Raw genomic sequence first — 23,184 nt, forward strand, 5'->3', positions numbered from 1 at the left:
ATTTACCTTTGCCTATACAATGATCAATTTGTGACTGAATATATATTGATTCCAACAGAGATATTAACGACCAATATATGTACAGAATACAAAAGAGCACAAAGAATGACAAGTTTAAGACTTGGGGCAACTTCCGGAACAGATCGGTAAGAATTTTATTTTTGTGTCAGAACAATGTAGTTTGTACACAGTGTCCTTTTGTATTATTCAGTTCTGCTCCCTCTCACCTATTTCTTTATAACTGGATTATAATCGTACGTAAAGAAATACAGTTTTTCCATCTTTTGCAATGGAAAGTGTTGATTTTTCCGAAGTAAGTAGAGGTAGGTTTGGAATAGGTCTCCTGAAATGTAAACAGTGACAAGTTCTAAGAACAGCTCCCATGCTTTACCGAGTACATTTCTAGCATAAGTGGTTGAATTGTAACACTTGTTTGTGATATATCACTTAAAATAGCAATACCCTAGCATAAAGCGCTCCACAGAATAAATAGGGTCCAACAATCTTTAAAATAGCAGCTATAAACTTTTCAACTGAGTTATGTTCGCAAGAAGTGTCAATGATTGTTAGTGCTTCCGATTTGATGACTTTTGCTTGGTTTCACCTTGTTTTCTGTCTGCTTCCTGACTCACCGTTTTCAGAAGCCTTGCGCTTGCCAGTTGTTACAAAAGATAACAGAGGACCAGTAAACTGGACCTTTAAACGCCGTCTTTCCCTGTTAAATGCATGTGGCATCGCTGCATTGACAACAAAGTTCTATCCTGTTCCTGTTAACTTGGAGCTCAGCGAATAATTGACTTACTGTGGTGAGAGACGAATATTACTAGTAAGACATGTCCCTCTGTGCCGATCATTCTGCATTTTCTTTTAAGTGTTTTTTCCTTTAAGGGTTGAGATAATTCTGCATCACAAACTGGAAGCTCAAGTGTTATTAGGTCAATAGATCTGTCGAACTAAAGTCGTGTTTCTCAGTGCCAAATGCAAGCACTTTTGTTAATGTGTCTTTTTAAGAGCTCCAAGGTATCAATGTTGCATGTTTGCATCCAGTAAAATGTAATCCGATCAGGAATAGACTACGAGTGCTTTCAGTCCACTAGTAATGAACTGGTCGTAATGAGAAAGTTTGCACTATTAAAGTATTAAAATTATAATATGAAAATCGGATGTCAAGTGAACTGATCCCCCAAGTAAAGTGCACCTTCGGTAAAGAGGCCTTATTGAAGCATATGCAGTACATTATTCACTATACTGTTGCTGTGGTATACACTTAATGTGTTGGCACTTTTCTAGAGGTGTATGTGGTAGTGTCAGTAGAAGATAACCCCCACCATTTATTTAAAAAGTGGAGCTGTTTCACACAAACCGAGATGGAGTCTCAGTCTCACCAGTGTGACAGAGGACAAGTTGACCTGAACTCTTTGAAACTCCATAGTGATCTAGTTGCGTAGTGATGACAGGGTACTCTTTAATTGTGTCGCCTCTTTTCCTCTTTGTATAACTTACCCTGATTGAATAGGTTTCCTTAACATACCTGTAAGGAAATGCCTCCTTGGCATGGTTGCCCCCTGACTTTTTGCCTTTGCTGATGCTATGTTTACAATTGAAAGTGTGCTGAGGCCTGCTAACCAGGCCCCAGCACCAGTGTTCTTTCCCTAACCTGTACTTTTGTATCCACAATTGGCAGACCCTGGCATCCAGATAAGTCCCTTGTAACTGGTACTTCTAGTACCAAGGGCCCTGATGCCAAGGAAGGTCTCTAAGGGCTGCAGCATGTCTTATGCCACCCTGGAGACCTCTCACTCAGCACAGACACACTGCTTGCCAGCTTGTGTGTGCTAGTGAGAACAAAACGAGTAAGTCGACATGGCACTCCCCTCAGGGTGCCATGCCAGCCTCTCACTGCCTATGCAAGTATAGGTCAGTCACCCCTCTAGCAGGCCTTACAGCCCTAAGGCAGGGTGCACTATACCATAGGTGAGGGTACCAGTGCATGAGCATGGTACCCCTACAGTGTCTAAACAAAACCTTAGACATTGTAAGTGCAGGGTAGCCATAAGAGTATATGGTCTGGGAGTTTGTCAAACACGAACTCCACAGCACCATAATGGCTACACTGAAAACTGGGAAGTTTGGTATCAAACTTCTCAGCACAATAAATGCACACTGATGCCAGTGTACATTTTATTGCAAAATACACCCCAGAGGGAACCTTAGAGGTGCCCCCTGAAACTTAACCGACTGTCTGTGTAGGCTGACTAGTTCCAGCAGCCTGCCACACTAGAGACATGTTGCTGGCCCCATGGGGAGAGTGCCTTTGTCACTCTGAGGCCAGTAACCAAGCCTGCACTGGGTGGAGATGCTAACACCTCCCCCAGGCAGGAGCTGTAACACCTGGCGGTGAGCCTCAAAGGCTCACCCCTTTGTCACAGCCCAGCAGGGCACTCCAGCTTAGTGGAGTTGCCCGCCCCCTCCGGCCACGGCCCCCACAACAAGGAGGAGTCACTGGCCAGTCAGGACAGCCCCTAAGGTGTCCTGAGCTGAGGTGACTCTAACTTTTAGAAATCCCCCCAATAGGGTTAGGATTGTGACCCCCTCCCCTTGGGAGGAGGCACAAAGAGGGTGTACCCACCCTCGGGGCTAGTAGCCATTGGCTACTAACCCCCCAGACCTAAACACGCCCTTAAATTTAGTATTTAAGGGCTACCCTGAACCCTAGAAAATTAGATTCCTGCAACAACAAGAAGAAGGACTGCCTAGCTGAAAACCCCTGCAGAGGAAGACCAGAAGACAACAACTGCCTTGGCTCCAGAAACTCACCGGCCTGTCTCCTGCCTTCCAAAGAACTCTGCTCCAGCACGCCTTCCAAAGGGACCAGCGACCTCTGCATCCTCTGAGGACTGCCCTGCTTCGACGACGACAAGAAACTCCCGAGGACAGCGGACCTGCTCCAAAAAGACTGCAACTTTGTTTCAAGAAGCAGCTTTAAAGAACCCTGCAATCTCCCCGCAAGAAGCGTGAGACTTGCAACACTGCACCCGGCGACCCCGACTCGGCTGGTGGAGAACCAACACCTCAGGGAGGACCCCCGGACTACTCTACGACTGTGAGTACCAAAACCTGTCCCCCCGGAGCCCCCACAGCGCCGCCTGCAGAGGGAATCCCGAGGCTTCCCCTGACCGCGACTCTCTGAAACCTAAGTCCCGACGCCTGGAAAAGACCCTGCACCCGCAGCCCCCAGGACCTGAAGGACCGGACTTTCACTGCAGAAGTGACCCCCAGGAGTCCCTCTCCCTTGCCCAAGTGGAGGTTTCCCCGAGGAAGCCCCCCCTTGCCTGCCTGCAGCGCTGAAGAGATCCCTTGATCTCTCATTGACTTACATTGCGAACCCGACGCTTGTTCTATCACTGCACCCGGCCGCCCCCGCGCCGCTGAGGGTGAAATTTCTGTGTGGGCTTGTGTCCCCCCCGGTGCCCTACAAAACCCCCCTGGTCTGCCCTCCGAAGACGCGGGTACTTACCTGCTGGCAGACTGGAACCGGGGCACCCCCTTCTCTCCATTGAAGCCTATGCGTTTTGGGCACCACTTTGAACTCTGCACCTGACAGGCCCTGAGCTGCTGGTGTGGTGACTTTGGGGTTGCTCTGAACCCCCAACGGTGGGCTACCTTGGACCAAGAACTGAACCCTGTAAGTGTCGTACTTACCTGGTAAAACTAACAAAAACTTACCTCCCCCAGGAACTGTGAAAATTGCACTGTGTCCACTTTTAAAATAGCTATTTGTGAATAACTTGAAAAGTATACATGCAATTGAAATGATTCAAAGTTCCTAATGTACTTACCTGCAATACCTTTCAAACAAGATATTACATGTTAAATTTGAACCTGTGGTTCTTAAAATAAACTAAGAAAATATATTTTTCTATAACAAAACCTATTGGCTGGATTTGTCTCTGAGTGTGTGTACCTCATTTATTGTCTATGTGTATGTACAACAAATGCTTAACACTACTCCTTGGATAAGCCTACTGCTCGACCACACTACCACAAAATAGAGCATTAGTATTATCTCTTTTTACCACTATTTTACCTCTAAGGGGAACCCTTGGACTCTGTGCATGCTATTCCTTACTTTGAAATAGCACATACAGAGCCAACTTCCTACATTGGTGGATCAGCGGTGGGGTACAAGACTTTGCATTTGCTGGACTACTCAGCCAATACCTGATCACACGACAAATTCCAAAATTGTCATTAGAAATTGATTTTTGCAATTTGAAAAGTTTTCTAAATTCTTAAAAGTCCTGCTAGGGCCTTGTGTTAGATCCTGTTTAGCATTTCTTTTAGAGTTTAAAAGTTTGTAAAAGTTTGAATTAGATTCTAGAACCAGTTTTAGATCCTTAAAAAGTATTCCAACTTTTAGAAGCAAAATGTCTAGCACAGATGTGACTGTGGTGGAACTCGACACCACACCTTACCTCCATCTACAGATGAGAGAGCTAAGGTCACTCTGTAAACTAAAGAAAATAGCAATGGGCCCCAAACCTACCAAAGTACAGCTCCAGGAGCTTTTGGCAGAGTTTGAAAAGGCCAACCCCTCTGAGGATGGCAACTCAGAGGATGAAGATAGTGACTTGGAGGGAAATTCCCCCCCTCCAGTCCTACTTAGGGAGAGCAGGGCTTCTCAAGCCCTGACTCCACAAATAATAGTCAGAGATGCTGGTTCCCTCACAGGAGGGACCAACAACTCTGAAATCACTGAGGATAACTCCAGTGAAGAGGACATCCAGTTAGCCAGGATGGCCAAAAGATTGGCTTTGGAAAGACAGATCCTAGCCATAGAGAGGGAAAGACAAGAGATGGGCCTAGGACCCATCAATGGTGGCAGCAACATAAATAGGGTCAGAGATTCTCCTGACATGTTGAAAATCCCTAAAGGGATTTTAACTAAATATGAAGATGGTGATGACATCACCAAATGGTTCACAGCTTTTGAGAGGGCTTGTGTAACCAGAAAAGTGAACAGATCTCACTGGGGTGCTCTCCTTTGGGAAATGTTCACAGGAAAGTGTAGGGATAGACTCCTCACACTCTCTGGAAAAGATGCAGAATCTTATGACCTCATGAAGGGTACCCTGATTGAGGGCTTTGGATTCTCCACTGAGGAGTATAGGATTAGATTCAGGGGGGCTCAAAAATCCTCGAGCCAGACCTAGGTTGACTTTGTAGACTACTCAGTAAAAACACTAGATGGTTGGATTCAAGGCAGTGGTGTAAGTAATTATGATGGGCTGTACAATTTATTTGTGAAAGAACACCTGTTAAGTAATTGTTTCAATGATAAACTGCATCAGCATCTGGTAGACCTAGGACCAATTTCTCCCCAAGAATTGGGAAAGAAGGCGGACCATTGGGTCAAGACTAGGGTGTCCAAAACTTCCACAGGGGGTGACCAAAAGAAAGGGGTCACAAAACCTCCCCAGGGGAAAGGTGGTGAGACAGCCAAAAATAAAAATAGTAAAGAGTCTTCTACAGGCCCCCAAAAACCTGCACAGGAGGGTGGGCCCAGAGCCTCTTCACAAAACAATCCTGGGTACAAGGGTAAAAACTTTGATCCCAAAAAGGCCTGGTGTCGAAACTGTAGTCTGGACACCAAACTGGAGACAAGGCCTGTCCCAAGAAAAGTTCCACTCCAAACTCCAATCCAGGTAACACTGGAATGGCTAGTCTCCAAGTGGGATCAACAGTGTGCCCAGAGCAAATCAGGGTCCACACTGAAGCTACTCTAGTCTCTGAGGGTGGGGTGGATTTAGCCACACTAGCTGCCTGGCCGCCTAACATGCAAAAATACAGGCAGCAGCTCTTTATAAATGGGACAAGTGTAGAGGGCCTGAGGGATACAGGTGCCAGTGTCACCATGGTGACAGAGAAACTGGTTTCCCCTGGCCAATACCTGACTGGAAAAACTTATACAGTCACCAACGCTGACAATCAGACTAAAGCACATCCCATGGCAATGGTAACTTTAGAATGGGGAGGGGTCAATGGCCTGAAACAGGTGGTGGTCTCCTCAAACATCCCAGTAGACTGTCTGCTTGGAAATGACCTGGAGTCCTCAGCATGGGCTGAGGTAGAACTAAAAACCCATGCAGCCATGCTGGGTATCCCTGAACTGGTGTGTGTAAAAACAAGAGCACAGTGCAAGGCACAGGGTGAAAAAGTAGAGCTGGAGTCTGGAAAAATGGCCCAGCCTACCAAGAGAAAAGGAAAGTCAGTTGGGAAACCAACTGCAACACAGTCAGTAAAAGAGAACCTCTCTTCTCAGGAAGAAGTTCTGCCCTCTGAGGGAACTGAGCCTTTGGAACTTGAACCTTATCAGGTTGAGCTCTTAGGCCCAGGGGGACCCTCAAGGGAGGAGCTGTGTAAGGGACAAGAAACCTGTCCCTCTCTTGAAGGCCTTAGGCAGCAAGCTGCTGAAGAGTCCAAGGGCAAGAAAAATGGAACACATAGGGTCTATTGGGAAGATGGACTCCTGTACACTGAGGCCAGAGACCCCAAACCTGGTGCCACTAGGAGAGTGGTAGTGCCTCAGTCGTTCAGAGAGTTTATTCTGACCTTAGCCCATGATATTCCCCTTGCTGGGCATTTGGGACAAACCAAGACGTGGGAGAGGTTAGTCAACCACTTCTACTGGCCCAATATGTCCCAGAAGGTTAAGGAGTTTTGCCTCTCCTGCCCCACCTGTCAATCCAGTGGTAAGACAGGTGGGCACCCAAAGGCCCCCCTCATTCCACTTCCAGTGGTGGGGGTCCCCTTTGAAAGAGTGGGTGTGGACATAGTTGGTCCACTGGAACCTCCCACAGCCTCAGGAAATATGTACATCCTAGTAGTAGTGGATCATGCTACTAGGTATCCTGAAGCTATTCCCCTTAGGTCGACTACTGCCCCTGCAGTAGCCAAGGCCCTTATTGGTATCTTTACCAGAGTGGGTTTCCCTAAGGAGGTGGTGTCTGACAGAGGTACCAACTTCATGTCAGCATACCTAAAACACATGTGGAATGAGTGTGGAGTGACTTACAAATTCACTACACCATACCATCCACAAACTAATGGCTTAGTTGAGAGATTCAACAAGACATTAAAAGGCATGATCATGGGGCTCCCAGAAAAACTCAAAAGGAGATGGGATGTCCTCTTCCCATGTCTGCTTTTCGCTTACAGAGAGGTGCCACAGAAGGGGGTAGGATTCTCACCCTTTGAACTTCTGTTTGGTCACCCTGTAAGGGGACCACTTGCTCTTGTTAAAGAAGGCTGGGAGAGACCTCTTCATGAGCCTAAACAAGACATAGTGGACTATGTACTTGGCCTTCGCTCTAGAATGGCAGAGTACATGGAAAAGGCAACCAAAAACCTTGAGGCCAGCCAACAGCTCCAGAAGTTTTGGTATGACCAAAAGGCTGCAATGGTTGAGTTCCAACCAGGGCAGAAAGTCTGGGTTCTGGAGCCTGTGGCTCCCAGGGCACTCCAGGACAAATGGAGTGGCCCTTACCCAGTGCTAGAAAGGAAGAGTCAGGTCACCTACCTGGTGGACCTGGGCACAAGCAGGAGCCCCAAGAGGGTGATCTATGTGAACCGCCTTAAGCTCTTCCATGACAGGGCTGATGTAAATCTGTTGATGGTAACAGATGAGGATCAGGAGGCAGAGAGTGAACCTCTCCCTGATCTTCTGTCATCAGACCCAAAAGATGGCTCAGTAGATGGAGTGATCTACTCAGACACCCTCTCTGGCCAACAGCAAGCTGATTGTAGGAGAGTCCTACAACAGTTTCCTGAACTCTTCTCCCTAACCCCTGGTCAGACACACCTGTGTACCCATGATGTGGACACAGGAGACAGCATGCCTGTCAAAAACAAAATTTTTAGACAGTCTGACCATGTTAAGGAAAGCATCAAGGTGGAAGTCCACAAGATGCTGGAATTGGGAGTAATTGAGCGCTCTGACAGCCCCTGGGCTAGCCCAGTGGTCTCAGTCCCCAAACCTCACACCAAAGATGGAAAGAAAGAGATGAGGTTTTGTGTGGACTACAGAGGGCTCAACTCTGTCACCAAGACAGATGCTCATCCAATTCCTAGAGCTGATGAGCTCATAGACAAATTAGGTGCTGCCAAATTCTTAAGTACCTTTGACTTGACAGCAGGGTACTGGCAAATAAAAATGGCACCTGGAGCAAAAGAGAAAACAGCATTCTCCACACCTGATGGGCATTATCAGTTTACTGTTATGCCCTTTGGTTTAAAGTATGCCCCTGCCACCTTCCAAAGGTTGGTGAATCAAGTCCTTGCTGGTTTGGAGTCCTTTAGCACAGCTTATCTTGATGATATTGTTGTCTTTAGCTCCACCTGGCAGGATCACCTGGTCCACCTGAAGAAGGTTTTGAAGGCTCTGCAATCGGCAGGCCTCTCTATCAAGGCATCCAAATGCCAGATAGGGCAGGGAACTGTGGTTTACTTGGGCCACCTTGTAGGTGGAGGCCAAGTTCAGCCACTCCAACCCAAGATCCAGACTATTCTGGACTGGGTAGCTCCAAAAACCCAGACTCAAGTCAGGGCATTCCTTGGCTTGACTGGGTATTACAGGAGGTTTGTGAAGGGATATGGATCCATTGTGACAGCCCTCACTGAACTCACCTCCAAGAAAATGCCCAAGAAAGTGAACTGGACTGTGGAATGCCAACAGGCCTTTGACACCCTGAAACAAGCAATGTGCTCAGCACCAGTTCTAAAAGCTCCAGATTATTCTAAGCAGTTCATTGTGCAGACAGATGCCTCTGAACATGGGATAGGGGCAGTTTTGTCCCAAACAAATGATGATGGCCTTGACCAGCCTGTTGCTTTCATTAGCAGGAGGTTACTCCCCAGGGAGCAGCGTTGGAGTGCCATTGAGAGGGAGGCCTTTGCTGTGGTTTGGTCCCTGAAGAAGCTGAGACCATACCTCTTTGGGACTCACTTCCTAGTTCAAACTGACCACAGACCTCTCAAATGGCTGATGCAAATGAAAGGTGAAAATCCTAAACTGTTGAGGTGGTCCATCTCCCTTGCCATGCCCATGCAGATGGCCTTTCCAGGTTCTTCCACTTAGAAAATGAAGACTCTCTTGGGAAAGGTTAGTCTCATCCTCTTTCGTTTGGGGGGGGGGGGGGGATTGTGTAAGGAAATGCCTCCTTGGCATGGTTGCCCCCTGACTTTTTGCCTTTGCTGATGCTATGTTTACAATTGAAAGTGTGCTGAGGCCTGCTAACCAGGCCCCAGCACCAGTGTTCTTTCCCTAACCTGTATTTTTGTATCCACAATTGGCAGACCCTGGCATCCAGATAAGTCCCTTGTAACTGGTACTTCTAGTACCAAGGGCCCTGATGCCAAGGAAGGTCTCTAAGGGCTGCAGCATGTCTTATGCCACCCTGGAGACCTCTCACTCAGCACAGACACACTGCTTGCCAGCTTGTGTGTGCTAGTGAGAACAAAACGAGTAAGTCGACATGGCACTCCCCTCAGGGTGCCATGCCAGCCTCTCACTGCCTATGCAAGTATAGGTCAGTCACCCCTCTAGCAGGCCTTACAGCCCTAAGGCAGGGTGCACTATACCATAGGTGAGGGTACCAGTGCATGAGCATGGTACCCCTACAGTGTCTAAACAAAACCTTAGACATTGTAAGTGCAGGGTAGCCATAAGAGTATATGGTCTGGGAGTTTGTCAAACACGAACTCCACAGCACCATAATGGCTACACTGAAAACTGGGAAGTTTGGTATCAAACTTCTCGGCACAATAAATGCACACTGATGCCAGTGTACATTTTATTGCAAAATACACCCCAGAGGGCACCTTAGAGGTGCCCCCTGAAACTTAACCGACTGTCTGTGTAGGCTGACTAGTTCCAGCAGCCTGCCACACTAGAGACATGTTGCTGGCCCCATGGGGAGAGTGCCTTTGTCACTCTGAGGCCAGTAACAAAGCCTGCACTGGGTGGAGATGCTAACACCTCCCCCAGGCAGGAGCTGTAACACCTGGCGGTGAGCCTCAAAGGCTCACCCCTTTGTCACAGCCCAGCAGGGCACTCCAGCTTAGTGGAGTTGCCCGCCCCCTCCGGCCACGGCCCCCACTTTTGGCGGCAAGGCTGGAGGGAACAAAGAAAGCAACAAGGAGTCGTCACTGGCCAGTCAGGACAGCCCCTAAGGTGTCCTGAGCTGAGGTGACTCTAACTTTTAGAAATCCTCCATCTTGCAGATGGAGGATTCCCCCAATAGGGTTAGGATTGTGACCCCCTCCCCTTGGGAGGAGGCACAAAGAGGGTGTACCCACCCTCAGGGCTAGTAGCCATTGGCTACTAACCCCCCAGACCTAAACACGCCCTTAAATTTAGTATTTAAGGGCTACCCTGAACCCTAGAAAATTAGATTCCTGCAACAACAAGAAGGACTGCCTAGCTGAAAACCCCTGCAGAGGAAGACCAGAAGACAACAACTGCCTTGGCTCCAGAAACTCACCGGCCTGTCTCCTGCCTTCCAAAGAACTCTGCTCCAGCGACGCCTTCCAAAGGGACCAGCGACCTCTGCATCCTCTGAGGACTGCCCTGCTTCGACGACGACAAGAAACTCCCGAGGACAGCGGACCTGCTCCAAAAAGACGGCAACTTTGTTTCAAGAAGCAGCTTTAAAGAACCCTGCAATCTCCCCGCAAGAAGCGTGAGACTTGCAACACTGCACCCGGCGACCCCGACTCGGCTGGTGGAGAACCAACACCTCAGGGAGGACCCCCGGACTACTCTACGACTGTGAGTACCAAAACCTGTCCCCCCTGAGCCCCCACAGCGCCGCCTGCAGAGGGAATCCTGAGGCTTCCCCTGACCGCGACTCTCTGAAACCTAAGTCCCGACGCCTGGAAAAGACCCTGCACCCGCAGCCCCCAGGACCTGAAGGACCGGACTTTCACTGCAGAAGTGACCCCCAGGAGTCCCTCTCCCTTGCCCAAGTGGAGGTTTCCCCGAGGAAGCCCCCCCTTGCCTGCCTGCAGCGCTGAAGAGATCCCTTGATCTCTCATTGACTTCCATTGCGAACCCGACGCTTGTTCTAACACTGCACCCGGCCGCCCCGCGCCGCTGAGGGTGAAATTTCTGTGTGGGCTTGTGTCCCCCCCCCCCGGTGCCCTACAAAACCCCCCTGGTCTGCCCTCCGAAGACGCGGGTACTTACCTGCTGGCAGACTGGAACCGGGGCACCCCCTTCTCTCCATTGAAGCCTATGCGTTTTGGGCACCACTTTGAACTCTGCACCTGACCGGCCCTGAGCTGCTGGTGTGGTGACTTTGGGGTTGCTCTGAACCCCCAACGGTGGGCTACCTTGGACCAAGAACTGAACCCTGTAAGTGTCGTACTTACCTGGTAAAACTAACAAAAACTTACCTCCCCAGGAACTGTGAAAATTGCACTAAGTGTCCACTTTTAAAATAGCTATTTGTGAATAACTTGAAAAGTATACATGCAATTGAAATGATTCAAAGTTCCTAATGTACTTACCTGCAATACCTTTCAAACAAGATATTACATGTTAAATTTGAACCTGTGGTTCTTAAAATAAACTAAGAAAAGATATTTTTCTATAACAAAACCTATTGGCTGGATTTGTCTCTGAGTGTGTGTACCTCATTTATTGTCTATGTGTATGTACAACAAATGCTTAACACTACTCCTTGGATAAGCCTACTGCTCGACCACACTACCACAAAATAGAGCATTAGTTTTATCTCTTTTTACCACTATTTTACCTCTAAGGGGAACCCTTGGACTCTGTGCATGCTATTCCTTACTTTGAAATAGCACATACAGAGCCAACTTCCTACAATACCCTCCTATCAAGCAGGTGTGCCTAACTTATCCTTATCTAACAGGTGCTATGTTTGCGTAATGGGCAAAGGCATCAATCAATGCTGAAAATAAGAGAGGCACTCCACACCATTTCCGTTGGGTGCAAAACATTCTTTTGTCTGTAAAATTTAATGAGTCAGTTGAAAAATATAGGTCACAGACGTTGCTGGATCCAGACTGAATTTATTTTAAAAAATCGCTATTCTTTACATAAATGAATGACTAATACCTACATTTATTTAAATAGTCTATTCCGATAAAGGAACATTTACAGTATCAGTAATTGTTATAAGGAGTGCTCTCTCTCACATTTAAATTTAATAATTATCTAAAGAGTTAAAATACAGTTTAAAACGCAAAAATGATGCAGGTTTTAGAAATCTCCCAACAGAATGTTTATTTAAAGTTTGATTACTTTTGCAAGTACAAAAAAACTCACAACAGTTTAAAACTTCAAATCCTTAAGTAACTGTCTAACTCTGTGCAATTTATAATCTTTAGTTATTTACCATGTATAGGTAATTAAACCATTACATGACAGATCAAGCATTGCGTTCACATTATTTCCTATTAAATACATCGTAAAATACATTATTTGCATGTATAGTCCGTGCAAAGCTAGAAATAGAAGATCAGTTTGTTTGTGCTTGTATCGTAGTCCCAACAATGGCGTCAGTACCTGAACTCCTATTAGCAACATTAATTGCATCACATGTCTCTTTGGAGTGCTTGCAAGAGCTGATCAATTAAGTTGTGTGACACACACTTACATAACAGTTAAAGTGGCTGCTGTGGTGTGGAATCTTAATATTTGTTTGACAAGGAACGGCCCGCATATATTGTAATTCACACAAGATCAACTGAGATACAACATGTTAGAGCTCCGCCAGCCTCAAGGTGTTGAGAAAGGATGGTGCATAGGGAGGATTATAGTTGAAGTGTAAGACCTGCTGGGGGCTCCGTCAGTTCCCCCATCTTCTCTACTAGATGTTTTTGTACTGCAGAAACCCTTTTTAATATCAGACCTGGCGAGCTTAAAGATGACATCTGGTGACAAAAAAAAAAAGCTGTGAGCGACCTACTAAATTACAACCTTTTCGAAGATTTTAAACAAGAAAACACTCGAAAGAGGATCATTTTAAACAACCCTGAGTGATACCTTGGAACGGTTTAGTTGTATTATTAGTCCAGATAGAAATCCACAAAAGGAAGGGAATCATCTGGATTATACCCTCCAAATATTGGACATACATTATGGTAGGCACTACAACCTTCTGCAGAATCGATTTTCCTCCCTTTGTAAAGCCTTGCCATCAACTGTGTCCCACACCCCTGTCCCGTAGGTTGCTACTGAAATGCATTTCATTTAATTAAATCATAATCAATAGTTAATATGGTTGGGGTCAATCTAAGAGCTACAATTAAGGACTGCTCCAAACGATTTAATGAAATGGACCCTTCTACACTGGATCGGTTTGGCACAGTTACTAGAATTAATAAGGCAAATAGTGTCATAGGACAAACAAGGAGTCTTTGAAATTACCATATTCCTGATGGGAAAAAACATTAAACCTGTCCCTGTAACTGATATAGCTATCAATAAATCTTTCAAACCATTGGTTGTGTTAGCCCTTTCTGGTCCGCTCAACTTTTTTTCTTCCTTGACTGATAAAATTAGTGCCGCTAGTATGACAATATCTGTTATTGAACATCAAGATAACCTAATGGAAGACTGTGCACTTTATACATATTCATGTTATGTTAAGCCAGGATGACCTGCTCCCATTCTTAGTGGAACCGGCTATTGTCCTATCTCTTACTCTTGGTTGGGTTACATAGTGTAAAGGATAGATGTGGATTTGCTTTAAGTTTAACTCTGCCCCTTTGCCCTCACACTCACATTTTGATCAGGACCCTTGAATCTAAGTTTTGTGATCCTTTATACTCTGATCTTCTTTTCATGAGCACATTTCCATTGGGCAGACTGTGCTTAGAGCCTCCTGTTTACGCCGCTGCACTCATGACCACTTCTTCCTGAGTGATCAGCCTGAAATTCACCCATCATGCTTTCCTCTCAGTAGGAGCTCTTCCAAAGGTAACACAATCTGAAAACTGGTTGTCTGCCACTACGCACTGTCACCACCTCCCAGGGTTCTGTTCTCATCCTAGCAGCAGTTTCATAGCAGCTTGATGCTGTTTCAGTTTCTTGGTAATGTGTGCGTGCTGATAAACTCTCACCCTGACCTGCAGAGATAGATGTTGGACCCTGGAGATGTGAAAGAACTCATGGTGCCTCATCTTAATACTACATCTGGGAGACTACACCCTCCCCCAACCATTTCTTCCCCTACCTCCCTCCCCTTTTCATTCTTAACATTTTTCTCTGGCAGGAATAAGTCTTTGGCATGGGGAAACATACTGACTTCCAGAAATTCGATCTTTGGTTTGTAATTTAAACATTTATGTGCCATTATCACAGACTTTCAGGAGTTCGGCATTTAATCTCATCTGGACAACAAGATTATTTTTAATATGTGGACAAATTAAGTTGTAGCTCAGTTTTACCTCTTAAAGATAATTGTCTAGAAGTTAGATTTTATCATCAGAATGAGATGTAACCTGGGTTATATGTTTGTTATTTGTTTGTTACAGCTGATCATTTTGATCTTGTATTAATATCATTTGGCTTTAACTTTGTATGCAGGGTGGAACGTTTATGACTCCAATCTCCCGAAAGAAACCTACCTTGAGTAAAGGTGAGCTGATTCACTTTCAGATGTTTAAACTTTATAATATCCACTGTTTTCTGGATATCTAAATATCCATAACTATGCAGTCAAGGAGGTTGGTTAACTCAAGCACCTTTGGTCCTATTACTAAGAAATTCTGTGGAATCCTGCATAAGTAGTATGTCACCAGATTTAAATGAAGATTGGATGCATTTGGGAATGTTAATTTTTCAACTTATAGAACATAAAAAAGTGCAAAGGTACAGATGGTTTTAATTCTACCACTGAAGAACTTTAGTACATTAGTTTAGGTGGAACAGGGTTTGGAAGAAGAACAATCTCCCAAACCATGCTTGGTATTGTATTGCCGAAATAGAATAAGAAGAATTATATTTTTATGTCCTGCATTGCACATCGTAAATTAAAATAATTTAACTGCAAATGAGTGAGGAGAGACATGTATCACACAACACCACTAAACAACTGTCTCTTTAAGTAGGGAAGTGCATTGCTTACATGGTATGGATTCCGATTTTTTTGTTAAGGTACAGCATTTTGCCTTGAACTGGATCCCTGTGGAGGAAGCATTCCATAGTAAGTTGTGACACTGAAATGCAAAGTGACATTCAGCTTTTAAACAAATATTCTATTAATAAATGCACACGTGAAACAAAACATATGTGAAGCAATAATGTAAAGACAGTGTTAGACCTGTCAGCATTAGGGTGGTCTATTCCTCCCCCCTCTTCCACCGCTCACCCCAACCCCAACTTTTTACTTTCCTTCTCTATTTTATTCTGATCTTGTTTTTGCTGACATTAGGACTCTGGATGGTGTCATGTCTACCTGGCAAAATAAATCTTTTGTCAGGCCCAAATGTTCCTTTTTTAATACATATGTCACCCTTAAGGTAGGCTCTGAAGAACCCAGAGGGCAGGGTACAATGTATTTGAAGGGAAGAGCATGTACATTTGAGTTTTACATGTCGTGGTAGTGAAATTCTCTTACAATCGTTTTTCACTGCTGCAAGGTCTCTCTATCCCTAAGGATAGCATTGGAGTTGCCTTATAAAATGTTATGGTTCAAATCTCTTTATTAATATTCATTTTAAAAAATGGTCAGGATTAGAAAAATGTAACACTTAAACAAACAAGTACGCCCCCCAAGGTACATCCTAGAGTAAGCTCATCTTCTAGCGTCTTGGCCATGTCATTGTTACATTCCATTACCCCTGTATCATTTACTTGGAGTCATCTACAGCTGACAAATGGGGCAGTCTTGAGTTCTTGGGACAAGTAAATTCTTGAAATTCCCCAGCAAGGGGAGACAGATAGGGACGCTACAGCTCACTGAAGGAGTCAGCTTGAGCCGTGAGCACCAAAGTGAGTTTCTCCATTCCCAAGATATGCCACAGTCTGTGTAGGCAGCACCAATGCTTTGGAGTGGTGGGGATGCCCCAGTAAGACAAGATGTTCTGTAGAGCCTCCCCCCAGTCGCAGGCCTATCTGTTGACCCCTAAGGGAGCTAAGGGGGGATGTCCGAGGCTTGGGGAGTCCCAGTATCACATAGGCAGGAGATCGTGGAAGTTGAGTCTGAAGGTGAGTGTTAATATCATGTAAGATACTCTCCCAGTAGGAGGTGAGTTTTGGGCAATCCCATAACAGGTGCAACAGTGTTCCAGGTGCGCCACATTGCCTCCAACAATTAGGACTCCATGTGGGGTCACTCTTTTGTAAGCGTACAGGGGAAATATACCAGTAGGTGGCAATTTTGGTGGCCGTCTCTACTTTGGCAGTGTCCCATGCAGTATATCGTGTTCTGTAATAAACCTGCTCCCATTCCTTGGTTGTGAGGAGGCCTCCCCAGTTCCGCCTCACATCAGGCTTGGCTCGGTGATTTAAGTGTCAAAGACGATTGTTGTAAAAAAGCATATATATCAGAAATAACGTGATTATTCTTTAACAACATCCAGCTCTCATATTCAGTAAGGGGCTTTGAGCCACAGCCCGTATCTTGGGGTGTGTCAACCAGTGACGTATTTGTAAGTACCACATCCTCTCTGTCTCTGGGAGGCCATGACCTGTCCTCAGGCTCTCAAAAGGAATCAGTCCTGCTTCATCATATAAGTGTCCAATAGAGCAACAGGCTGAGCTTAGCCAGTTATTAATGGCTCCTGGATCTAGTCCCAGCACAAAGTCTAAATTTTCCATCATAGGGGTCAGAGGGTAAGGTAGAAAGGCCCTTCTGTAGCATTACCAGGTCCCAGACCTTTAGGGTTGTGGGAGTCACCATGATGAGTATAGACACCAGAGTTTGTGTTGTCGCAATAAAAAGGGAATTTTCCAGAGGGAAGTCCCTGCTATGGCTTGGTCCATAACTAACCAGCATTTATCAGATTCCCTACTGGATCACTCCCCTAGGTAACAAAGCTGAGCCACCTGATAACAGGGACTGGTACACCAAGGCACGGTGCATACGAGGTCTCTTCTTCACCCAAATAAAGCAATTGATTTCACCTTGCAGTGCTTGGAGCATCCCAGGTGGGGGCTCGATTGGGAGGGCCTGGAACAAGAACAGAACTCTAGGAAGCAGTCATTTTTATGGCCGCGATTCTTCCTAGCCAAGATATGGGGTAGAGTTTCCATTGCGCCAGGTCCCTCCAGATTTTTTGTAGGAGCTTCTGATAGCTCAACGGCGACATCTCAGCTGTATCCCCAAATAAGGGAAAGAAAGTGATTGCCACTGAAATAGGCATTGAAAGGCTAGAAGCAACACCATTTCTGGGGGAAGGGAGGGTTTGAGGACCTGGGATTTCTTGATGTTTATCCGGAAACCCAACACTGTCCCAAAAGCCTCATTCACCTGAAGGAATGTGGGGAGGACCTTTTGTGGGCCATCCAGTGCAACTATTATATTGTCTGCATAAAGTGCTAGGGCATGCTCCTCCCCCGCCAAAGACAACACCTATAATATCCGGGTTCTCATGAACCCGCTGGGCAAAGGGCTCCATATAGAGAGCAAACAGCAGGGGTGAGAGTGGACAGCCTTGTCTTGCCCCCCGTCAAATTGGAAAAGGGGGGTGATGTCAACCCCTTAACTCTCATTGAGGCTGTCGGGGTGTTACTTCTGATCCAGGCTCCGAATCTATGGGCAAGGTCAAATGTTCTAGAGTGGCCTCAAGGTAGGGCCAGTAGGCTCGGTCAAACGCTTTCTCAGCACCTATGCTCAAGAACATGTGCTCCCGGCAGCAGCGCTGAGCCTTGACCAGGAGGTGTAAGATCTGCCTGGTGTTGTCACTACATTGTCTGTGCGGGATAAATTCTGCCTGGTCTGTTGGTCTGGATCTACCAGACCAAGCATGAGGGGCTTTAATCGGGATGCCAAAATGCCCGTAACCACAAAAGAAGCATGGTATAACATTTTATAAGTGTGATTTCTAAATCGAAAGCGATAACCCCTTCAGGATTGGTGTTTCTAGAATCGCAATTTAAAATCCTAAATAAGGGTGAAGTCAGATTTTAAATTGCAATTCTGAAAATGACACTTTTAGAAAGTTGGCTTTTTCTTGCCTTAGCCATTTAGTGCCTGTAGCCTCCCTGATCACATGACTGGGTGTTGTTGGCAGATGGCTTTGTTTATTCCTCCTAGACAGCCACTCACCGTGGGAGCTTTGGTGGGCTTGGAGGGGCCATAACCTACAGGATGGGAGAGAGGAGCTGGACTCAGCCTCACTTACATCTGAATAGTCTCAACACAGTGGGCTTAACAAACCTACATTGTCACTTCAGCCAGCTTGCGCTCCAAAAACACTATCTAGAAGCTTCTCCCACCTTTCAGTACCAAGGCGCCAGTGTATAAAAGGAAGTCCTCAGACACCACCACTTCTATACACGCCTGCGTTAGAAATGGGGTCTTTGGTTGGCAGTCAGGTTACACCCTGTCGAAGCAAGGACCTACACTCTAGTCAGGGTAAAAGAGAATCACCCTCAGCTAACCCCTGCATACCCCCTTGGTAGCTTGGCACAAGCAGTAGGCTTAACTTCAGAGTGCTAGGTGTAAAGTATTTGTACCAACACACACAGTAACTTAATGAAAATACTACAAAATGACACAACACAGGTACAGAAAAATAGAAAATATTTATCTAAACAAAACTAGACCAAAACGACAAATATCGACAATACACAAGTCAAGTTATCACTAAAAATGCAAAAAGAGTCTTCATGTAATTTTAAACAAACACTAACGCTTTAGCATGAAAATGTTGGGCGGGTCAAAAATAACCCCGCACGGGAGTGTGTGTGTCAAAAATGGCTTGCGATGCGTCGATTTCACTCACAAGTTGTTCCTCCTTTAGTCGTGGTCGGCATGCGTCACTTCTTCTCTCCGCGGGAGAGCGATGCGTCGATCCGGTCAGCACTCTCGGGTCCAGGCAGGCCTTGCGTTGTTTCTACACGTCCAGCGGTGTTTACGTCGAAAATCCAGCCGCACCATGACCCGAAAACCACGCAGCGCGGGTTGCGATCTCACCAGCCTCCGTCAACTATGCTGTGCATCGTTTCTCCAGCCCCGGGTGTCGATCTTCAGGTCGAGTTGCAGGCGAGTGTCTATTTTAGCCGTGAAGCCGGAGTCGCGTCAATCTTTTCCCCGCACAGCGTTCTGTGTGTGGATGTCTTACTCTTGCCAGCTTCTCCTTTCAGGGTCCCAGGAACTGGATGGGCACCACTTGGCAGAGTAGGAGCCTCTCCAGAGACTCCACGTGCTGGCAGAGAGAAGTCTTTGCTGTCCCTGAGACTTCGAATAACAGGAGGCAAGCTCTAAATCAAGCCCTTCGAGATCTTCACAAGAAGGAAGGCAGCACAAAGTTCAGTCTTTGTCCTCTAGCACACGCAGAAACAGCAACTGCAGGATAGCTCCACAAAGCACAGTCACAGACAGGACAGCTCTTCTTCCTCAGCTCCTCAGCTCTTCAGCTCTTCTCCGGGCAGAGGTTCCTCTTGGTTTCCAGAAGTGTTCTAAAGTCTGTGGTTTTGGGTGCCCTTCTTATACCCATTTTGCCCTTTGAAGTAGGCCTACTTCAAAGCAAAGTCTCTCTTGATTGTGAAATCCTGCCTGGTCCAGGCTAGGCCCCAGACACTCACCTGGAGGTTGGAGACTGCATTGTGTGAGGGCAGGCACAGCCCTTTCAGGTGTAAGTGACCACTCCTTCCCTCCCTCCTAGCACAGATGGCTCATCAGGATATGCAGGCTACACCCCAGCTCCCTTTGTGTCACTGTCTAGTGAGAGGTGCAACCAGCCCAACTGTCAAACTGACCAAGACAGGGAATCCACAAACAGGCAGAGTCACAGAAATGGTTTAAGCAAGAAAATGCTCACTTTCTGAAAGTGGCATTTTCGAACAGTCTTAAAATCAACTTTACTAAAAGATGTATTTTTACATTGTGAGCTCAGAGACCCCAAACTCCACATGTCTATCCGCTCCCAAAGGGAATCTACACTTTAATCATATTTAAAGGTAGCCCCCATGTTAACCTATGCGAGGGACAGGCCTTTCAACAGTGAAAAATGAACTTAGCAGTATTTCACTGTCAGGACACCTAGGGCCTACCTTAGGGGTGCCTTACATGTAAGAAAAGGGAAGGTTTAGGCCTGGCAAGTGGGTACACTTGCCAAGTCGGATTTACAGTTAAAACTGCACACACAGACACTGCAGTGGCAAGTCTGAGACATGATTACAGAGCTACTTATGTGGGTGGCACAACCAGTGCTGCAGGCCCACTAGTAGCATTTGATTTACAGGCCCCGGGCACCTTTAGTGCACTGTACTAGAGACTTACTAGTAAATCAAATATGCCAATCATGGATGAACCAATTACACATACATTTTGTATAGGAGCACTTGCACTTTAGCACTGGTTAGGAGTGGTAAAGTGCCCAGAGTAACAAAAACAGCAAAAACAGAGTCCAGCACACATCAACAACCTGGGAAAAAGAGGCAAGAGGTTAAGAAAGACCACGCCAAGGATGAAAAGTCTAACAGTCTGGACCTGTGGATACTCTGCCAGGAAGAAGGACTGCTGTGTTGGTAAAAGGATTGGCACTCTGCTGGGCTACTGCTCTGAAGTAGCTGCTGCCTTACTGTACTTACCTGCTGCCCCCTTGCCTGGGGAAGCAGTACTGGACCTGCAACTCCATCTTGAACCCAGGACTCCAGAGTGATTCAAAGAGCTAGCCTGCTGGCCTCCTGATCTGAGCCCCAGGGATATAACAGGCTCTCCACAGCTCCCTCCTGGGCTCATGTTCAGCAAGTTCCTGGAACAAAGTGGTGCCTCATAGGTCTTGGGTCCGTGGTGTGGCTCTTGAGCTCTTCAAGTGAAGCTTACGGACTCTGCGCAAATGATCCTGTTTGCTCCGGAACCACCTGCTCACACGGAAAATCAGTGCAAGCCGTTGCAAGCCCATCCCTTTGCATAGCAAGTGTTGTCAGCCAAAGTGGACCGGAGCCTGACCTGTTCCTCGCGCAAGCCGACCACCACCAACTAATTCTCCTTGCTCCCTTTGACCTTCAACATGAATGGGACTCTTGGTGCAAAACTTGAAAAGGTAAACCTTCAGTGTGACTAATCTGGGACTGTATCCGACCTGCACTCCATTGCGGTCGGCTTGAACTTTTGATTTTGACTGAGGTCAGTTCATCCTGATAACGACAGTTGGCGCTTTATGCTGTTAGGCACTTTATTGTTGTTGTTTATTTAAACATTCACAACTCCGGTTCTACTGTTTGGATTTTTGTTGTTTTGTTCTTGTTTTGTATAATACATTCTGCTGTACGTTTCTTAAGCTGGTGTGGGATCTTTTCTGTAACGTTTTGATTGATTTACTGTTTGAAGTGTTGCTCAACTACTTTACACATCGCCTCTAAATTAAGTCTGCCTGCTCTGTACCAAGCTACCAGGGCATTGAGCACATTTTAATTTGGGGTTGCACGTACCTTATGCTTCCGAGGGCTGTGATTGCTGCTGGACCAGGGCTCACATCCCAGTCAACCAGTAACCTAATTTCTAATAGACTATGAACGGTCTACTTCTGAAACATGTATTGTAAATATATAAAATGTATACTGTACAGAGTGGAAATTAGCAGTTATTAAACCACTTTAGAAAAAGTCTCTAGCTGGCCCTTATTTACTATCCAACATCTACCCTATTTCTCTCCTCCTCTTGTTAAGCAAAATGCTTGAAAAATTGGTCGACCAACTAGTAATCTTCTTCATAGAGCAAGCCAAGGTGGTTTATTCAAGACAATCTGATTTCTGACCTAGGTAGTCTGCTGAATCAGCACTACTAGAAGTGTCATACATGTTGTAACTGGACTTAGATTAGGGAAAAATGCAGTTCTGATACTACTATATCTATTTGCTGCGTTTGATCTCTCATGACATCCTGCTCCAATGGATCAATGAATGTGGTATCTGCAACCTTGCTTTTGCATGGATTACATCTTTTTTAATTAAACGCCGCCAATCGGTGTTGTTCCACTCTACTTAAAGAAGTCCAGCCTCATTTAATGTATATGTGGCACCTTTACTAGCTCCGATCTTCTCCTTTGCAATGGAAAAAACGTCTTCTTCTGCTGATGATACACAGTTGATTTTTTTTTTCCCTTACACAAAGCATCCATTGGATCCGAGCTCAACTTTAAAACTGTCTCACTGAGGTAATTTGGTGAATGCAAGTTAACCATTTAAAATACAACTGTGACAAACCAGAGATGTTGCTCTCACAACCTCCGCATTAGACTTCTGCAACAGTGTTTATGCAGGGTTTTTAAAGGAAACTCTGTAAATGGCAAGTGGCCCAGCATGCAGCAGCCAGACTAGTATTGAAACTTCCGCATCAACGGTGGCTCCCAGTGCATAACAGGGTTCTCTTCAAAATGCTGCTATTGATATTTAGATCATTCAGAGCCACGGGGCCTGCATATCTCACATCTAGATTTACTCTCTACACGACTTCAAGAACAGTTAAGTCCTCATATGAAAAACTTCTTAAACCCCCTCGATTAGATTGAAAACGCAAGGAGAAAAATACTTTTCATTCCTGGGCACTACGGCATGGAACCAACTTCCCAGGCACCTTAGATTCTTTGAACCAGAAGTAGTGTTTAAAAAGCAACTAAAGACATGGTTCTTTTCCACCCCGGATGAGCTTGCTATCCACTTATTTTTTAATGGTAATTTCCTACTGTTTCATTCAGAATTCCAACACATGCAGGGTGCCTGCATCAGCGCCAGGATGCCGGAGTGGCAGCGCACTCTATATGTACAAATTCAATTCAATATCAGGTCTCATCAGAGAGAACAATACCAGTACCACACTAAATCAAAGAGAAAGAAAACCAGGGAATCAAGAGCATGGTCAGACTGCAGCTTACCTTTCTCAAAGATATAGACAGGCTAATGGATATTTTTTTTCCTGCATGTTCATCACCTCTTAAATCTACACCAGGTGCCAAAATGAATTCAGATAATTTGTGACC

At 45.8% G+C, this 23,184-nt stretch overlaps 1 protein-coding gene across 4 annotated transcripts in view; it reads left to right on the forward strand.

Moving 5' to 3' along the window:
• MIS18BP1 (MIS18 binding protein 1) overlaps window positions 1–23,184 on the forward strand; it is a 384,752-nt gene that overhangs the window by 322,225 nt on the left and 39,343 nt on the right. For all 4 annotated transcript variants that reach the window (XM_069208712.1, XM_069208715.1, XM_069208713.1 and 1 more), the window contains 2 exons: window positions 59–146; window positions 14,621–14,672. In XM_069208712.1, coding sequence (XP_069064813.1) covers window positions 59–146; window positions 14,621–14,672 — 140 coding nt within the window. The remainder of the gene's footprint in view (window positions 1–58; window positions 147–14,620; window positions 14,673–23,184) is intronic.

This window comes from Pleurodeles waltl, chromosome 9 (genome assembly GCF_031143425.1).
Source record: "Pleurodeles waltl isolate 20211129_DDA chromosome 9, aPleWal1.hap1.20221129, whole genome shotgun sequence".
Classification (NCBI taxonomy): Eukaryota; Metazoa; Chordata; class Amphibia; order Caudata; family Salamandridae; genus Pleurodeles; species Pleurodeles waltl.